At 40.6% G+C, this 19,236-nt stretch overlaps 1 protein-coding gene across 5 annotated transcripts in view; it reads right to left on the reverse strand.

Moving 5' to 3' along the window:
- Nucleotides 1–5,831: 5,831 nt before the first annotated feature.
- The window catches only part of zgc:66433 (uncharacterized protein LOC321250 homolog), a 43,182-nt gene continuing 29,777 nt past the window's right edge, over nt 5,832–19,236 (reverse strand). For all 5 annotated transcript variants that reach the window (XM_046405699.1, XM_046405700.1, XM_046405702.1 and 2 more), the window contains 12 exons: nt 18,802–18,942; nt 18,630–18,689; nt 14,773–14,928; nt 14,421–14,523; nt 13,473–13,791; nt 12,874–13,381; nt 10,737–12,192; nt 10,447–10,550; nt 9,907–10,069; nt 9,646–9,764; nt 9,148–9,241; nt 5,832–7,719 (listed from right to left, as the gene is read on the reverse strand). In XM_046405699.1, the coding sequence (XP_046261655.1) occupies nt 7,235–7,719; nt 9,148–9,241; nt 9,646–9,764; nt 9,907–10,069; nt 10,447–10,550; nt 10,737–12,192; nt 12,874–13,381; nt 13,473–13,791; nt 14,421–14,523; nt 14,773–14,928; nt 18,630–18,689; nt 18,802–18,942 (3,708 nt within the window). In that variant the 3' untranslated portion in view covers nt 5,832–7,234. The remainder of the gene's footprint in view (nt 7,720–9,147; nt 9,242–9,645; nt 9,765–9,906; nt 10,070–10,446; nt 10,551–10,736; nt 12,193–12,873; nt 13,382–13,472; nt 13,792–14,420; nt 14,524–14,772; nt 14,929–18,629; nt 18,690–18,801; nt 18,943–19,236) is intronic.

Below are 19,236 nucleotides of genomic sequence, written 5' to 3' on the forward strand. Positions count from 1 at the left end.
TTTTGTTAAAGTGAGTTGACCAAAACACACCCCACATAGCACTGGCCTGGAGGAATAACTTCAACTAGCAATATATCACACTCTTGCTGTACTAACTATAAAATCTCTGCATCTTTACTTTTCCAAGCTCTCTTCATATTTTAAAGTAATTGCACTGGCCACACCTTCTGCTTCTTTGTTGTCCAGGTGAATTTGTACAAGATGAATGTATGTATGTCTTGACATGATGTTTTCTGTACATGTCTGTTTTGATAGTAAAACTTTAGTATGCATTACGTTTGCAAAAGTACAGTCTGAAGCTGCAGTTTGTGAATAAACCAAAAGGTTTGTGTTCTCGACCCTGCATGGATTTCTGAACACACTGGATTGGATGAGAGTCTGACGATGTCTCCTTTGTTTGTGTTCTTCAGTTTCTCAGAAAATGAGGGCTCAGATTACTGGCTACATTTGATTTTGTGTTCAATAATTCATAAGATGAATCCAACCCTCCAATGTAATCTGAATTCTGTCGAAGCACAATAGTCTATAGTAGTAGAGCAGAGGAAGGTAGTCAGAATTTTCAGCCGTATTTTGTTTCTAAAAGCTAAAACTTCCAGTTTTGGAGATTTGATTTGATTTGAATTTTTTTTTATTTTTGGAAGTAGTTTTTGGAGGCTTTACAAAGACAAACGAAAAGATTAAGGATTACTTGTTTGTGTTTGGTAAAAATTGATATCAATCTCATGTTGGTATGATAAATATTAAGAGAGCCTTGCTTAGCAGCAAGACTGGAAAAGAGGAAACAGTTAGCCTAACCCACCTCTGGACCTCACTATATATATATTTTATAACTGTTTGTTTAACCTGTACAAAAACTGGACATTAAACTGGACATTCACCTTTCATGAGACATGAGAGTTGTGTGAGTGGTCTAAAGCAATGTCCCAAATCTCTAACTGATTTTTCATAAATTTTGTTAGCACACAGCTTCTTCATTAGTCTGATGATTTTACATATGCTAACTTGGTTAGCTGAATTTCCTCTTAAGTAGTTTTAAGGTTGAAATATTCATGTAATTGCACTTTGACTATTCTAGTGCTTCATTGATGATGTTTACACTGAGTCAAGCATTCAAACATAAGACTCAATGTTTATTATGGCTGCACCATTCCATCGAATAAAAATCATCACTGTACAATATTCCTCTGAATTCTGTCTGAGGTATATATATATATAGTATATATATAAGTTTTGTCTATTTTGTCTATTTTGCTGCAGTATAAGCTTCCATTGACTGCTCTGCTAGCAGACCTCAGGACCAAAGAGATTTAAAAAAGGCAGCTGCAGAGTGGTGGAGGGGAGGAATAAACTGGGCAAGTTTGATTAATGCAGCATTGGCTTGTATGTTCACATGTTGGCAATGTGACAAGAGATGTTGCATTTCGTAAGTCCTGTTATATATCAGTTAGCGACCAACTCATATTAAGTGGTAGTGGAGTTAACAAAATTAAGGTCAAGAAAAACATTCTTCTGAGCTAGAGGCTCTCTGGAGAAAAGTGTGCAAACCAATGGACACAGATTCAAGCAGAGAGGTTTACAGAGAAAGAGAAGGGCGTTGTGTGGTGTGTGCGTGTGTGTGTGTGTGAGTGAGAGAGAGAGTGAGAGAGAGAGTGGTAGAATAAACAAGGCAGAATAAATAAGTGTGAGAAGCCAAAGAAAGCCTGTTAACGAGAATGAAACTGACACTTAGAGGGACAACAAGCAAGTGAGAGAATGTGTGAAAGAAATCTTACATGTGGATGTGGAGAGACATGATGGGGGTGAGGGGAATTGGATTTTGGGAGCCAAAACTAAGGATAGTTTGTTTTCACATGTGTTTCCAATATGTTTGAGCTGCACAAAGAAAATGTACAGACCTTTAATGTGCCTCAGAATGACAGAGATATACGGAGACAGAGGGGAAGCTGGACAGACAGGAAGACAGTTTATACAAGCAATGCAAATGTAGGTCACTCCGTTAAAAACTTGCAAAGAGACAGAAAGGGGGACAAACTGCAGGACAAAAAAAGGGGGGGGGGTAATACTACATTTAGGTAAGAGTAGTGTCTCCATCCCTTCTTGGCTCACTCTTTATTTGCTGCTTAGTATTATTACAATGCAGATTAACAAGTCTGGCTCTCTGCAAGTTTATAATGACTCTTTCAGGTTGGAAGGCCTACTTATGTCAATCACAGTGGCTCTAAATATAGAAGTTTTAATGAGACCAGCATATTACATTCCTTGCATGTAAACACCGATCACCAGAATCCCTACTGAGCTTCTGAGATATATCTTGTCCACATCAGCCCTCATCATGGACTAGAGGCTTTCAAGTGTGCTGAATGCTCATATACACATTGCTGAATAATCACTCATCGACAAACTTAAACATAAATTGATACTTGCAGTGAAATTTTCATGATGTGTTAAGCATCACAGTGAAGGACAGCAACAAGTTTCTCCACTGTTCAAAGAGTTAATTTAATACTGAAACTTCATAATAACAGTTCATATATCTAAGGACGGACATGTCGATCTGATGATGATGATGACCACTTTGCCCGAGCTGTAATAATAAAAAAAGAAGTATTGGATGACTTTTCATCTAGCGCCTCCAGTCGGATTTGATTTGTGGTTCTGAGTGAAATGACCTGATAATTATTGGATGGACTGCCATGAAATTTGATAATTTCTTGTTAATAAACAATACTAACGTGCTAAACTTAAATGCTGGTTAATTTTATACCTGCTATACCTCAGGATGTTAGCCTTGTTATTGGGAGCAAGTTACCTGCTGTTAGCGTTTAGGTCAAAGGACTGCTGTGTACAGAGATGTTAGCTGGACTGCAGACTTTTAGTCTTTTTAAATTAAAGCAAACTTTAAAGGAATTGTTCTCCATGAGTTTGTGAGTGGAAAAAGGCTTGCCACCCAATAACTGACTTCATTTTTTTCTTTTTTCCCCTCAATCGGTATTATCACTGACATGGTGGTAATACCAAAGGTGATGGCAGCCATGAAATAAAATACAGATGACAATGTATAATGCATTTCATGTTATTTTGTTGTTTAATTTGTTTTAGTCAATTTAAATCTTTCTTTAAATAAGTATCAAACAAAATTAAACAAGCAAAATGAAAGCATAAACACACAACCTATAAATACCAAAAATGATTTATTTCATGAAGAACGAAATAATGAAAATGAAATGCATTCATGATGTGTGTCGTGTCTATAAATGAACAGATTGCACAGCTTATTTCTCATTAACATCAACATTATACTCATCAACATTAAACTAAACAATAAATGATCAATTAGTCCCACTTAGACAAGACAAACTTTGGGAAATGTTTTTACCTTGTCACAGATGAATAACTGCGTTACCTGACGTATAATGACAACAGTGCTGTCCTGATCTATAAAGCAAAGCAGTCTATACAAATAGCAGTCATTCAGAATATGTGACAAGGAAATTCTCACTGTACTGCATGTAATTAAATGAGAAAGATAAACATCAGGAAGAAGCACAACTGAAACTTGTTATCTGTCTTGTGATGTAAATATGATGTCTTCATCGACTGCACGGGTCATGTCAGGACGGCTTTCCCTGCAAGTTTAAACCAGCTGGTGCTGTCATTCTTGTGTTAATTGAAATTCATTGTCACTGTGGTGATCAGCTGTAATATCACTGGAAATAGTGACAGTTTGAGAACCTGATCAGTCAAGGGTCAGTCCAGTTCAGACACAGAGGTGAGTGAGGTCGGGCCAGTCTGACCAAAGCCCAAAGTATGCAGAGTGTGTGTGTTCTGCGGTTGTGTTTCTTGTGGAGGTCCAGCTTGTACTCTGCTGCCAGTGAGATGTTGTGGCTTTAAATGTTGACTTCAGACTGCAAACAACCAGTACTTGTAATATCTTGCAGCTACTTTGCTGTACATGTTCTTTGTATCAGGTTCTTAAAGCTGCACTAATCAATATTAAGCAATGGATCACGTAACGACTACTGTACATAATGGATGGAGCCCCATGACCTCAAAAGTGAAGCCAATGTTTAAGTGTATTAAATCTGCATTATTTCTAATGGCCTGCAGGGGGCAACTCCACTGGTTTGAAAAAGAAATGACTGAATGTAAACTTATGAGAAAATGATCACGCTTCTCAGTTGAATTAATTACCTCAGTAAACAGTTTATTAAGTATCAACTCTTCTTTAACATAGTATGTTTATTTTGTGAATTATGGTGCAGTCTAGATTAAAATAGATGATAAAACAGGGTATGATTTAGGATGTGGCTACCTTATGATAGACAAGTTCCTACTACAGCGTGTCCTCAGGTTCTCACTCAGATCAAATCAGGACAGAGGCGTAGCAATGCATATCCTCCTAAGCTTCACTCTCTTGTGCAAATACGGTTACTTGTGGCTCCAAAAAACCAAGATAGCCATGATGGTAACACCAAAAGTAATGATTACTAGTAAATGCTTGTAAAAATGAATCCAGAGGCAATTATCGCCTGAGTCAGCTCTGCAAAGCTTCACAGACAGCTGCAGAGCATACTTTTTGTCTTTCAGCTCATTGTTGTGCCAGCATCAGTAGGCTGCTGTTTTTGAGACAGTCTCACCATTCTCCTCAGTATTTTTCCAGTAAAAAAATGTCTGAAAAACTCACTGTAAGCTAGCTGTCCAGCAACAAAGAGCAGATAGACTGAGCTGGCAGTTAGCTGGTGGGCAAATTAGAGCATTTAGTGGCTTAAGAGCCAAAACATTTAATTATGAGTTGATCCAGACAAAAACAGAGCAAACAGGACTTGAGTTATACGCCAAAGTCAGTGCGACTGATTATTGTTGTTGGTGATAATATGGCAGTGTTGTGTACAGTTTTCTTGGTGCTCTCCAGTGGTCAAAATGCAGGTTAAAGCAGGCTAACACAGTTTGCTACATTTAAGTCCAGTATTTACTGCGGGAAATTCATACTGCAGCCTACCTGGTTAACCTGAACAACTTGCACTGAACTGCTCTGCTGTTGTTTTCTGCTTTGGAAGAATTAAGACTTTTTGTTGGTTTAATAACATTGTTTTTTTCCACGGCAGGATCATTAGCCTGGCTTTCTTTTCTTATTTTTTAAGTCTTCCAGCGCTTCTCTATCAGATCATAGTGCCCTAAGTGGACATTAACAGTCCGCCCCCACCTCTGGGCTTCTGATTCCTGCCAAGTTGCGTGGTTATATAACCTGTAAAGGAGAAGGTCAGCACCCAGCAGTCATCGCTAATGGACACTTGGCACGGACGCGCACACAGCGTACATCTTGGCTGGTCCAGTTCGGAGCCGCGTGCGCGTGCGCCTGATAGTGCACGTATCAGAAGTAGGGCAGTGGCCGCGTTACCTAACTCACCCTGCAGAGACATCTGGGGAGTTCGAGCCGCCCCCTGACTGATTTGCAGCTTCCTGCAGGCTACGTGCGCACACTCACACGACTGTCGGTCATACACACGCAACTACTCGCTCATGTGTACACCCACTGCACACACAAACAGTTGGATCAAATTCTGGCCACACACGAGGATAAAGATACACACACACACACACACTCACAACGCGGATGCGCACGCGTGTATCCATAATGACAAATGCATTATGCAAATCAATAGTGTAAAATTTTACAAAGTCGGCGTCATTCACAGTGTCATGAAATCCGATTTGATTAGTGCGCTGTAGCTTAAGTCTTCTTTAACCGTTTAGATATTTATTTTTTTATAATTTAGTACTTTTGAATTAATGTTGTTAGACTTTGCTTGGGGACTTACAAGTCATACATGTTGATATTTTCATCTCAGTGTCCTAAGCAGTGATTTATTGAGCATTAAAGACATTTTAACCCAAAAGACTGTAAGAAAAATACATTTCTTTTAGAGTTCCACTGCAGAAACTGTGCACAGACATACAGACCGCAATTGAACGCAGAAAAGAAAAAAAAATATTTAATTTCTTCTTTACTGCACATTTTATGTACAAGACAAATTCTCAAAAGGCAATACAAAATTAAACAAAATGCATAAAACATATAGTTACTGTGAGCTAGATAGATTTAATTGATACAAAGGAAACTTTCTGTTGTGAAACTTGCCTTTCTTTCAGTGATGCTTTGCAGCAAACCAGTCTCCAAGTGGCTAGTTAGCAGTAAATTGATTTCTGTTACAGTGAAAATGTTTAATAACCCATGGCATGCTGACAACATATTGATGCACTGAAACAAATTAAAAACACATGAAAGTCAATGTGCCAATAGTTTCTCTTGATTCCTGAACAAATAACTTTGTGGAGTAAAAGGTTTCTAGAGGATGCTGTCGTTAAGTATTCAAAATATCAAAAAAAGAAAATTAAAAATATAATTTACATTGACAATCTTTGAACATATTGGACGCACTCAGCACTCTATAACACAACAAACATCATTAGTTAAATGTCTGTGGATTATGTTACAAGAAATACATTTGTCTAAAGAAGTTGATACAGAGCAGTCTGAGGAATTGTGGATCAGCAAATTTTTTTTACCAGAATCACAGTTAGTTCAGCAAACTTTCATCCGGCTTGACTTGGATGCTATCCTGCTCTGCTATGGTCACAATGTTTTTCCACATTCCTCAAAATGCAAGCATGTATCTATGAACACACACACACACACACACACACACACAGATTTAGTTTACCCTACTTTAACCAACTTTCTGTGAATAAAGGATCCTCCTTATAAAATAATGTCTCTTTTTTTCCCCTCCCTGAAATATTTTGTGTTATCAAATGGAAATATCTGCATTACTTCAGATAAAAAATAATATCCTCTGCTGTGAGACTACAGGTATTTTCTTTCATTCAGGCACCTTATAACACACTAAGACTGTTGGAAAAAAAAATATGAATCCACTTCAAGTAAGACGTGTTAACTTTTGAAATCCTACCCTGTCGCTGAGAAAACATCAATGTACAACATGAGGACTTAAAAAAGAGTTAAACTGAACCAACTTTCTCTCTGATTGGAGGGTTTGTACCAATCTGAAGCCTTAAACCAGGATAGAAACCAGGAAGTAAGAAAACAACAGAAAACATTAACTCCTTGTGTGCAAATGCATTCTGGTCCATCCAGACTCTCAGCCCACTTAAACCCTCTTTCAGATCTTTTTTGAGCCAGTCTGCTCACTAGATCTTGATCAAACTGAGTCCATCACTGGACAATCTGAGGCATCTCACTCCAGGCTTTGGCCTTCTTCTTGGCCAAGGCCATCCAAGGCGGCTCATCCTGTGGCAATGCTGGAGGAGGCAGCCCTCGCTGGGAGGACGGGATCTGACTGGAAAGCCCAAGAGCTCTCGGACTGGACTTTTCTGGGGTGGTTCTTGATGAAAAAGGAGGGGAAGTAACTGTTGTGCTGTGGGGCTGGGGAGTCTTGGATGAGGTGGCAGTTTTGGAGAGAGATGTCGAGCTTGTGCAAGAGGGAGATTTTTGGGGAACAGGGACGGGAGTAGGGGGTGACAAGGATCTCTGGGGTGGGGGTTTTGTGGAGACAGGGGGAACCTGGGGTTTTGGAGGGACAGGGCAGGGGAGTGACTGGGATTTGGGAGGTTGAAATGGTACTGGAGTTGGAGGAGACAGAGCTCTCCTGGCCTCATTTTCTGCAGACACTGAAGGGTTACTGGTCTCCAATGAACTGACTGGAAGAAGAAAAAAAAAAAAAATAGATGCGCACATGTTAAACAAGCAAAACCACAGAAGCATTTTCTGAAGGAAGTGCTTTGTGTGTTGATGCAGACTGTGATGATTTTTGCATAACTTTATTATCATATGAAATTACATTGACTTTAATGTATTTCAAATGAGAATGAATGGAGGTTTTAATGCTTTATGTTATATAACTTATTAGCATTACTTACAGGTATTATACAGTAGGATTGGAGGCCCCTATAGACTCTCAGCCATTACATAATTTGTAATAATTCATAAACTATGCATGCTATTGTAATAACCCAAAGAATAGCTAATCAGTATGCCAAAATGAACATTTTAAAATATGAATAGAGTAGTACATTGTACAGTGACTGGGATGTAAACACAACAGATGCCAGAGGAATTATTTTTGAAATTTGCTAAAATCAAAAAGTATAACAGCTATCAGGAGGTGCATATCAAAAGTGAGAAAATGTGGTAGTCCAATAAATAACAGTTATGCAGATGTGATAAACATGGCAGAAATTCTGCATGCAGCAAAATATGAACAGTATTAGTAGCACAATTTTAATTCGAGGTGAGCAGGTGAAAAGAGGCATAAAAGAATAATAAATAGTTTTGCTGCTGCACACTAGACTGAGGAACAGTCGTGTGTCAAAGCAACACAGTTTATCAATATGGGGATCTCTTGTCCTGTATAGTTGGTTTGTTATCTTCTACCTGTTCTGAGACATGCAATTTGTATTGTCAAATTATTTTTATCACATTCAGCTGCAAAACCTCAGTTGTATTTTTGATGAATTGTTACTTTGATCAGTCATGTCTGTGTGAGCCAGTTGTCACATGTAGTCCATTCAAACATCATGTATCTCAGAGAACATAAAGTATGAATGTCAAAATGTGAGGTGAAGTGTTGGGTCAGTAGCAGAGTTAGTCCACAGGAGGGAGCCATTGCATCAGTCTAAAGTTGTTTAGTTGTACTAAGTTGATGTGCAGAACCAACAGAAGGAAAGTGTTCAGTTCAAATTTCAATTAGACCAAACAAAATAAATCCTGCTTCCATGCTGCGGCTCATGCATCTTTTCTAAATTAATTTTGGCAGGAAAATATCTGGTGAGCATGTGTGTGTGTGTGAGTGTGGATGTGTGTTCCTGTAGTTTGGGGACAAAAATGTGTTTACAGTCACATTGTGAGCACCTGCCTTACTTATAGAGACAAAACTCACGTCCCCACAATGTAAATCATTAAATATTAGGATGAAGACTTGAGTTAGGGTTAGGCTGAGGTTAGACATTTATCTAATGATGTTTATTGTTATGTCTAGGTGGTGGTTAAGCCTCCAAATGAATGTCAGTCTATATAATGTCACCGGAAGTGATGGAAACACGACTGTGTGTGTGTGTGTGTGTTCTGACCTTTGCCGGTGGCCTCGGCTGTTTTCTTGCTGTGCTCCCTGCTCACAGCTGAGCTGACATACATTGGCAGTGAACTCTTCTTCTCTTGTTCCTCCTGGCGACAGAGAGCAGCACAATTATATAGATGTATGTGTGGTGATGTAAAATGGAAACAGCAGGGATAAAGACTAAAACACAATACAGAATCATCCCATCCTTTTGTTTTATTGTCTGCAACTGTACCTAACAGGCTGTAGATCACAATGTAGTTATGTCCCTTTGGTTTGACTGTGGCAGAATAATGTTAAACTGAAACCGTAATCAGTGACATTCATGATTTGTTATGATGCTCATAATGATATGCAACTCTTACATCGGGTTGCCCCTTAGAGACTAATGCAAATAAATTAGGTTATAACAAATAAGTTATTAGGTATAATTTTCTTCTCGGTTTCCATTTTGCCACTCCTCATTTGAGTCTACATAAAACCCATAAGTGATCACACACACACACATTACCTTCTTAACAGTTATCTCCTCCAGTGAGTTTTCTTTATAGATCTTCTGCTTCTGTTTGGCCACAGAGATCCAGCTGGGAGAATCAGATCCAGCAGAACCCCCACGAGCTGCAGCTGGCTCTGAATCAGTAACACAGCAGATACACTGAAACCGTTTACTCTTTTACAAGCGTGATTTAGTCCAAGTTTTGAGCAATTACATGAGACTCAGTATAAGATCAGTGTGTGAGAGAATGCTGTGTGTTTATGTGGGTGTACACACCTGAGATGCGCTTGTTTTTCACAGCACTGTCTCCATGTACGTCTGGTTTTTTAGGGAGGGCAGGCTTGTTGCTGACTGGCTGACTTATGGAGGGTTTGACACTGATTGGCTGAGGTAAGTCAACTTTACAGCTGGTTGGTTGAGCTGGTGACTCGACGGCATGCTGAATATGACAAAATCAGATAGTAAGCACAAAATTCAACACAAAATATCCCCTCAACTTAAGTGATTGTTTTAGTCACCTTGGGGCAGCTATGAACGAAAGACTGAGGCATCAGAAAGTCAGTGAGGCAAACATGAAATTGTCATGACTAATGCCACCTTCCACATACAAGCAGTCATTTGAGCTTTAGTTAAATGTTGGTTGTTTCTCCTTTAATGTCCTTAAATCTCTTAGATGGGTGAATAAAGCATCTAAAGTTTTTCATGCATTTTGTTAAAGAGGTAAAAGAAGTTCAGATTCCTGCAGAAATCAAAAAGATTAAACTGCTTCAGTGCATGAAACACCATCAGCAGTCACGACAAAGTCGGAGTAATCACCTCTGTGCTGTCCTCCTCTGAGCTGTGGCGATGAAGAACTGATGTCTTCCTCAGCCGCACTCCAAATGGATTGTCGGGATTTCCCTCCACTATGACAGCACTTTCTACACGGTGGAAAAGTTGGTCTGTGGTTTAACTTTATTTTAACTCAGACAGCATGCTCACCTCACATGACTTAGAGCAGGATACTCTTAAATGTTTGCAGGGACAAGAGAAAACATGATAATTTAGGTCTCTTAAACAGGGCAAGAACAGGTCAAGTATCCAAATAAAAAATCTTAAGAATCTACCTTTGAACAAGTCCTTGCCTTCTGTGCTCGCAGCAGCTGAAGCTTGAGCTTTAACTGGAGATGGAGGCGATGTTGTACTGCTTTGTGGTTTGGCTGTTGTGGCCCCTGCATTCCTCACTCTACCAGGACTCAACACCACTTCAACCTGAGCCGAACTCGCTGGCTCTGCTTTCACTTCAGGATCCTTCTTAGTTGTAGCCTCAACCTCCATACCTCTAGGTGCTGTGGCGGTGGATGATGAAGAGGAGACACAGGCAGGCGGGGAGGAGGGTGGAGTCAAATTTTCTTTGACTTCCTCTACAGAAAGTGATCTTTGCCAGGCGGGGGTGATGGTGAAGCGGGCTTTGCTCTGATCTGAACCCCTGGGCAGCTGGCTGATTGTTTCATTTTCAGCAGCAGGAGGTTTAGCTTCTTCCACAGCTGACTTTTGTTCTTCTTTTACTGTTTCCAAAGTGTCAGCTTGTTTTTCCTCTGTGGAGACTGTATTTTGCTCTGTGGAGACTGTATTTTGCTCTGTGGCTTCAACGGCATGGAGAGGTGTCTCACTTTCTTTGGGATATGCAGCAGTTGGGGACTGCTGAAAGAAAGATGTGACTTTCTCTGAGCTTGGAGAGCATAGATTTATATGGAGAGTGGTAGTGCTGGTCTTACTGGGAGTAGTGGTTCCACTTTCTTGCAAGGGAGTCTCATCATATGACTCCGGTAGAGACAAAGAAGAAGGCTTGGAAGAAACATGAGCTTGCTCGGTGGCTTCAGTTTGATCTTTTTCTACTTGCTGACTGATGTCTAAATGGGATATTTCTACGCCTTCTTGCTCCACATCTTGCTCAGTCTGATCTGTATCAGGTTGGTTTGTTTCACCATCCTCCTCTTGTTCTGCATGGTCGATCTCTACACCATCCTCTGTCTCTTCTTCATCTTCCCTCTCCTCTTCAAAGCTCTCTCTGGAAGCTGCTTGACTCTCATGCACTAAGGTAATCACCTGATCACCCAACTCTGTGGGGATTTCATCATCATTTGTGTGTTGTGGGGTTAACATGGTGTCATCTCCAGCCGCAATGTCTACACCCTGATCTGCCTCCTGCAGCCCCACAGTGATTTTACCTCCATCACCTGCTGAACCAGGAGGGACCTCTGTCATCTCTTCTGCATCATCCCTGTCTTCTTCAGTCACTTCCACTGCCTCCTCTACACTCTCCTTTGCATCAGTCTGCTCCACTTCTATCTGTTCATCGCCCTCCTCCCTCTTCTCTTGACCCTCCTCGTCCATCTCTGGCTCCTTCTCAAGCTCTATCGCCTCCTCTCCCTCACTTTCTTCTTCTTCTTCTTCTTCTTCTCCTCCTCCTCCTCTTCTTCCCTCTTGCTCTGCCTCGTTGACAGTGTTGACTGTAAGTATATCATTTTGTTGCTCTGGTTCGACTTCCTCTGCCTCCTCTTCTTCTCCTTCCTCTTTTTGCTGGGGGGGTGAAGGACAGAGAAAAATAAGAGCCTCAAGGAAGAAACAAAACGATTTGTTCTTTACTAGCATATGCAAGTGAGTCAACAAAAACTCTGCCATTTACCAGTTTCCTAGAATGATTTCTCACATATGAACAACAGTCACTAGTGCTCCAGACTTCTTGTATGAGTCACGTACAGAAAGTGCTTTCTCCTCACTTCTTTGACTTAAAGTGCTTATTTAAGTTTTGCAAAACTTTGTAGCAACTTTCAGCTTGTTTTTGGTTTTCCAGTCCATGATATTACTGTTTTGGTTCACTCTCTTGATGTTTTATTCAGCCATTGAATACTCACCCCACTGATGATGGAAATTTGGGGTTTCTTAGTCCACAAAACATTTCATTTTAAACATTTCTTTCAGAGCTTCTAATAGCACTGTTGACTATGCTAAATTTGTTTTTGCATATTTGTTTCCAGCAGCAGGACTCAAAGTTTTGTGGTTAGAAAATCTTTTGGCGCTATGCGAATGAATAAATTGGGCAGAACAAATAGACTTGTACAGTAACTTTGGTGTATCCTCAAGTAAAAGCAAAAGTAAGAGAGGTTTAGAATAAGTCCATCATTGTGTTCTCTACAAAATAAACAGTTTTACTGTTAAATCTACTTAAATCACAATATTACAAATGAATCAGATACTTACACCATGTAGACTGAACTGTTCCACTGCTGATTCTGCATCCTCATCATCGACTCTCTGCTCTTCTTCAACATCTTGACAAGAAGGCGCACTCGTGCTTGAAGCGACAGCCTCTTCCTCTTTCTCAATGTTCTGATCTGACAGGAGGGAGCCAGCAGGAGCAGCCTGGTGACTGACAGGCTCGTCCACTTCTGCCTCCTCTTCCTTCACCTCCTCTCCTTCTTCTACTTCGACATATTCTCGTTCCTTTTCCTTCACCTTCTCCTCCTCCTCCTGCTCCTGGACAATACCCTGAGTCTCAATGCCCAAAGAGCAAGAGACAAGAGGAGTCTTCAAGGAGCTAAGCACCTCCTGTAAGAAGGAGCTCTCCTCCTCTCTGTTTTCTTGGATGCCATCTTCTTCTCCTCTTATCTCCAAGTCACTTTCTGCCCTGTTCTCCTCTCCTCCATAAGTGACTCCTGGGGGGTCCAGCAAGTGCTCTCTCGGACCAGCAAGGGGCTCTGGTCTGGCTCTAAAACAACATATCAAAGGATCAGCTTGATAAAAGGAGAAAACAAAAACAAATGGGAGGAAAAAACAAGGAGAAAATGATGTGTAATCACCTGAGACTGTCCGGAGAGGAGGCTCTCGAGCTGGGTTTGGAGGAGGGCGGGGGCTGGGCGTCTAGGGCTTCCTCCTCTGAGAGACAGAGCTCAGGAAGACAGGAAGTGTCCGGGCCGTGAGAAACATCCTGTTCAGAATCTGACCCGTCCTCTCTCTCCTCCCTCTCCTCATTATCTCTCGACAGGAATTTTTTGGAATTCTGCGGTTGTTCTTCCTCCTCTTCTTCCTCTGCCTCCTCCTCCGCTTCCTCCCCCGCTTCCTCCTTCTCCTCCTCATCTGCTTCTTCCACCTTTGGTTTCATCTTATCATCACTTACAACTGGATGACAGACAGAAGCAAAGGTCTCAGAGATCAACATAAAGTGAAACAGCAAGCATATGAAAGTCCGTGGTTGCCAGTGCAAAGATGAAATAATTTAACTCAAAGACTCATTATCAATCAATATGCACAAAAATAAATGTAAAAAGCCCAAATCCATTGCCATATTTGAAAATGCCAAAATCAAACTTAAAGAGAGAAAACTGAGTGCACCCCTAAACATGTTACCACCGTAATGGCAATTAGGTTAAATGTGAAACTTCTCCAGTTTAAATTAGTGGACAACGTGTAAGCTCAACTCAAAAATAAAACTACAAAGTTAAGCACTTGAATTTTTAACATATCCTACTTTAAGCTAACTTATAATGAAACTGAACATTTTCATAATGGCAGGATTCTGCAGGGCCTCATTTTAAAAAACATGTATTTTTTGGTCATTATGGCAGTGTCATATTCAGGAGTACACTGAAACTTGACTTTACTTAATTACAAAGTTGGGAGTAATTATTTCAACACCAAAACCAAACCAAAACCTATTATTTTTTTTCATTTGATTAAATGAAATCATTCTAATATTGAGTGGTCAGAGATCTGACTTATTTGACTTGAAGTTAAAAAAGTGTGCTGACCTTCTGTTGTCTTCTGTTGCTCCTGCTCCACTGAAGCTTCTGTTATGGAGGTGTTCACTGGGTTCTCCACCACAGAGTCTCCCTCTGCTTTCATCTCCACCCTCTGTAGGGACAGAAGACATTAACTGTGACACTCTCAGTTATCACTGGGATGGTCTCGCTGAAGCAGTGATCCAGTGTGACACTCTATCAAGCAAAGGATGCAGGTTAAAACCACTAAATCAGTAATCATTTAACCTGCCGAAGTGCCTCTGAGCAGAATACAGGTTCTATGTCTGACCAAATCACCTGTGACAGAATGGGTTTATAGTGTGTTTATGTTTGTGTGTTTGCATGTGTCTGAAAGTCTTACGCTCATAGGTTTCCTCTTGTTGCAAGCTTTATATCTCAGGCCCAGCTTGTGTTTGGCAGCAGAGTTATCCAGACAGCCAAAGGGACTGGCTGGCTGACTGAAGTCCCCTGGAACCACCAGGGGGCTCATTGCTCTACTGGAGGTAGCACAGGACAGCTGGGAGGAGAAGGAGACGGTACAGTAGACAGAAGGTTTTACTAAAAAGTTTCACTAATAACTAGACAAACAGTTATTAGCTGGAACTGCTTAAGCTGGAACCCAACCAACACTCAAATTTGCGTTATCCACCTCCACCTTTGACGGAGCACCATTGACAAAAGCTGAGCTTTGTCCCCCCCCCCCCATGTCCTGGGAAAATTGTATCCACATGTCACTGTATTCACAAGGTCCATCTAGACAGAGCTGCTGACGTCACAGATTTGAGTCAGTGCTCTCAATCTTGTTCCCGGCTTTGAGAAACTAAACAGTTGAACACTGGGGAGATGGAGGAGTAGAGGCTGTTGATTATTGTGAATGTGGATTTTTACTAAAATGATGAATGGAGCAGATAAAGAACCCAGACCAGCAAAGAGAGGGAATGAGAGAGAAGGAGTCCAGCTGTATAAATATTAGCCGTCCTTATCTGCAGGACCAACACTCACTCTGTCATCACAGAAGTACCCGTCTATCTCTCTCCTCAAACGTCCACCACTTTAATCCATCAAAAAAATAAAGTTACCAGGGACCATATTTTTGTCTCAATACATGCTTGGGCTAATTAAAGGACAGTTTCAGGTGACACAACTCTACCAAAACATCTCAAAATGTCCACAGAGATCTGTGACTTTTTTATACACTGCTTTCAAGTTTTCCAGATATAATTTGGGATGTTTTGGAGGTCCACACTTTGCTCAAATCGTTGTTTTGGCAGAACCTTCAGACATGGATATCTGAAAATATGGTACGTTTTCATGATCTTGGGGTGAACTAACCTTTCAAGACTCATCATCATCATCATCATCATTATTAACTGATTGCATGTAGAACTCACAAGACAAGATTGTAGAGTATTTGGTGGAATATGATCACAGCTAACCCTTTTTTGACATCTAGTTCTTTGTTATTTATGGAGTTTTCGGGTCTGTATGTGTATGTGAGTGTGTGTGTGTGTGTGTCAAACACTGTAACTACAAGCAGACGCGCTGACTGCCACAGAAACCATTGGAATGCGGTCTGAACACACACACACACACACACACAGAGTGGGTCAGTGGAATAACATGTACAGTATTAGAGCCAGAGAAAAGCGAAAGAAGGTCAGAAAAACAGAGACAAGGAAATAGAGAAAGGGACATACAGAGGAGGAAGAGGTCGAGAAGCAGACTTCCATTTAAGGTTTGAAGAGCAGTTTGAGGGTTGGTTGTGACCACACCCACCACCACACACACACACACGCACCCTAAGGTCCATCTTTAAGCATCACACACAAAGCACATGACAGCATGTTATTTACTGAGCTACATATACAGAACGTTTTTGTGTTTGTGAATTTACTGTATGAATCACAGCTGCAGGACATTGTTACTAACTTATCAAGCTGTCACTTTTATCCAAAGCAGCTTACAGTGAGTCCTTGCAACCACGTGGATACAACCCAAAAATTGCTACAATCACATAAGTACGTCACCTTCACTGAATGTGCTGAATTGGGTCAGGAATTTTTTTCTCTAAACTTTCATGTCAGAATCGAGGCAAATATTTAAAAAAAAATGTCAGTGAGAATAATAGAAAGAAGGAAGTAAATATCCATTTGAGTTTCAGTCCCATCCATCCTTCCATCCATTTTCTATACTGTTTTTATCCATCAGGGTTGCAGGGGGCTGGAGCCTTTCCCAGCTGACTACAACGAGAGGAGGGGTTCACCCTGGACTGGTCGCCAGTCAATTGCAGGGATGAAACACAAAGACAGACAACCACACACGCACGCTCACACCTATATGTCTACACCAATGTAGAGTAGCCAATTAACCTAATGTGCATGTTTTGAGGATTGTGGGAGGAAGCCAGAGCACCCGAAGAAAACCCAAACAGGCACAGGGAGAACTTTCAAACTCCACACAGAAGAGCCAAGACTGTACCAGCTCCTGAAGCTAAATCCTCCAGATTTGCCAGCTAGTGGCTATGCTGAGCAGGTAGAGGACAGTGGGATTTGAGTGATTTCCCTCTAAAAACAGCTGCGTACTATGGCTGAAAACTGGACTTAGGAGAGTGGTGAGAGGGAACCAAAACAGTAAAGTTGCGAGCCTGGTAAAGACAAACCAATGAGCTGAAGACACTAAAACTTAAAAATATAATTAAAAATATTGATCAGTGGAGCTCTAACATGATGACAGATTGAAAGTTATTCCTTTCATCTTAAATATTACAAATACTTCATCTCAAAGCCACAAACTGAAGAGCGAAGAACGACACATGACAGAGCTTGAACTCTTTATATTTATGGTAAACACACAGACTGAGTGACCCGGACCCAAGCGCCCAGGATGATTTTAGGTTGATACTGAAAAACTGTCTGGATCAAAATTGTTAGTGTTGCCACAAAATTCATTTTAAGAGTAAGATTTAAAAAAAACAAAACAAAACAAAAAAACACTCTGTGTCTCCATGAAGTCTGTTCTGAGTTTTCAGTGAATGGAAAAGCTCCAAAAAGTGCCACTGCGACTGCAATTCATAAGTCACTGCAGTCCTACTTGTCTGCGTTCCTGTGTGTGGAAGCCACTTTAAAAAGGGAATCTATTCAGGTTTTTCTGTGCACGTCTTTGTAGCTGGCCATTTGTGGTTCTTCACAGTGGGAAAATGACTGGCCAAAACCATTCTTAAATTGCTAAAACGGCACTATCATTAAATGCTCATTTGTCATACTTTGCTGAATGTGCTTTTAAGCCCACATTATGGCCCCTAAAACTGAATGGATAGTTGAGGTTTTTTAGGATGTTTGTCTTATCATGAAGTGGGACAAATTTCTGTTCATACAAAAAGTACTTAGGGTGCTGTTTTAACTGACAGCAGCATTACGCAGAATATGGGACATTCAAAGTCACATGAATTAAACCACAAACATTCATACAGTGGGTCAGGAGACAGACAATTAGAGGATACAGATAAAGAAAGACAGTAATAGAACACAGGGATTAAGAGACGGACACAAGTGGGGAGAGACGACAACATAGAGAAAGAGGTCAGTTTGCATGAAGGGGGCTTTTATTTAAAACTATCAGTGGTGTTTAAGTGATTACACTGAATCATGAGATGTTTGTAGTCACATGAGAAGTATCACAATCTCATACACACACCCACACTCACACACACACCCTGAAGGTTTCTCCTGGCCTTCATAAATCATTTACAATAGCACCACATATTGGAGCTTAGAGGTTGTGGATTCAGTCTGGGCCCAGAGGGCAGTGATACGAAGTGACGTCAGTAGATTTGTCAACCCGCAGAGAATCACCAAACAGTTTTAAGCATCAAAAAGAGTGACCAGCTGATGTTTCTTGGTATCTGAGGAACTTTATAAGGTTATCATATGTCAGGGCTTTTCGTCAGCTAGCTTCAGGGTTTGTCTATCCACATGTGCCACTTAAAAAGAAAAAGCTTTAAATGTACAATATGAAGTGACAGCAATGGTGTTGCACAGTGTGCCAGAATTTGACAAACAAGATAGAATAGAATAGTATAGAATAAAAAATCTAAATTTCTCTGGTTTTAAGGCACCAGTTATGAAGCTTTGTTCTAAAACTGTCCCTTGTGAGTGTGTCGATTGTTTTTCAGGAGAGCAAGACTAAATAAGTCATACACTTTTTTATGTGTTTGTTTACCTGGTCGTCATCACTGTCCAATCCCTCCAGACTGATAGAGCTGTTCCTCTGAGTTTGATTCTGAGAGATGCCGCATTGAACAGAGAGAAAAAGAGAAGCAGTGTTAGCAGTGCAGTCTACAGCACATTCGGGTGGACAACAGAGCAGGAAATTATTCAACAATATATGTTACCATGACTGTGTTATGTGTCGTGTATTCGGGTGGGCTGCAGGGTAGGCCATCATCCTCAGACATGGTGCCTGCATCTTCTGTTCTCTTCACACACATGATGGATGGAGGAGAGCCAATTCTGATGGCCTGCTTCAGCTGGAGCTGCAGAAAAACAAACAAAAAAGCCATTAACAATCTGTCTTATGTGTCTGAATAATATTAGAAACCTAGAAAATGGGAATGTACTTGTAGATTTTTCAGCAGGTGTTTTAAGTATTCAGCTACTGAAAGATGCAGAGGAGTCACATCTGTCAGCCTAAACTGCAGCTTTGTAACAAGGTAACAAAGTAGTGTTTGAGCATGCAGTCCAAAAATCCTCAGTAGGTATGACTAACAAAGAAAAACTTGCAGATAGCTGGCATTCAAGAGACTGAGTGTTTATTTTAGGCCTTGTGT

The sequence above is a fragment of the Scatophagus argus genome, chromosome 12, assembly GCF_020382885.2.
Source record: "Scatophagus argus isolate fScaArg1 chromosome 12, fScaArg1.pri, whole genome shotgun sequence".
Lineage (NCBI taxonomy): Eukaryota > Metazoa > Chordata > Actinopteri > Scatophagidae > Scatophagus > Scatophagus argus.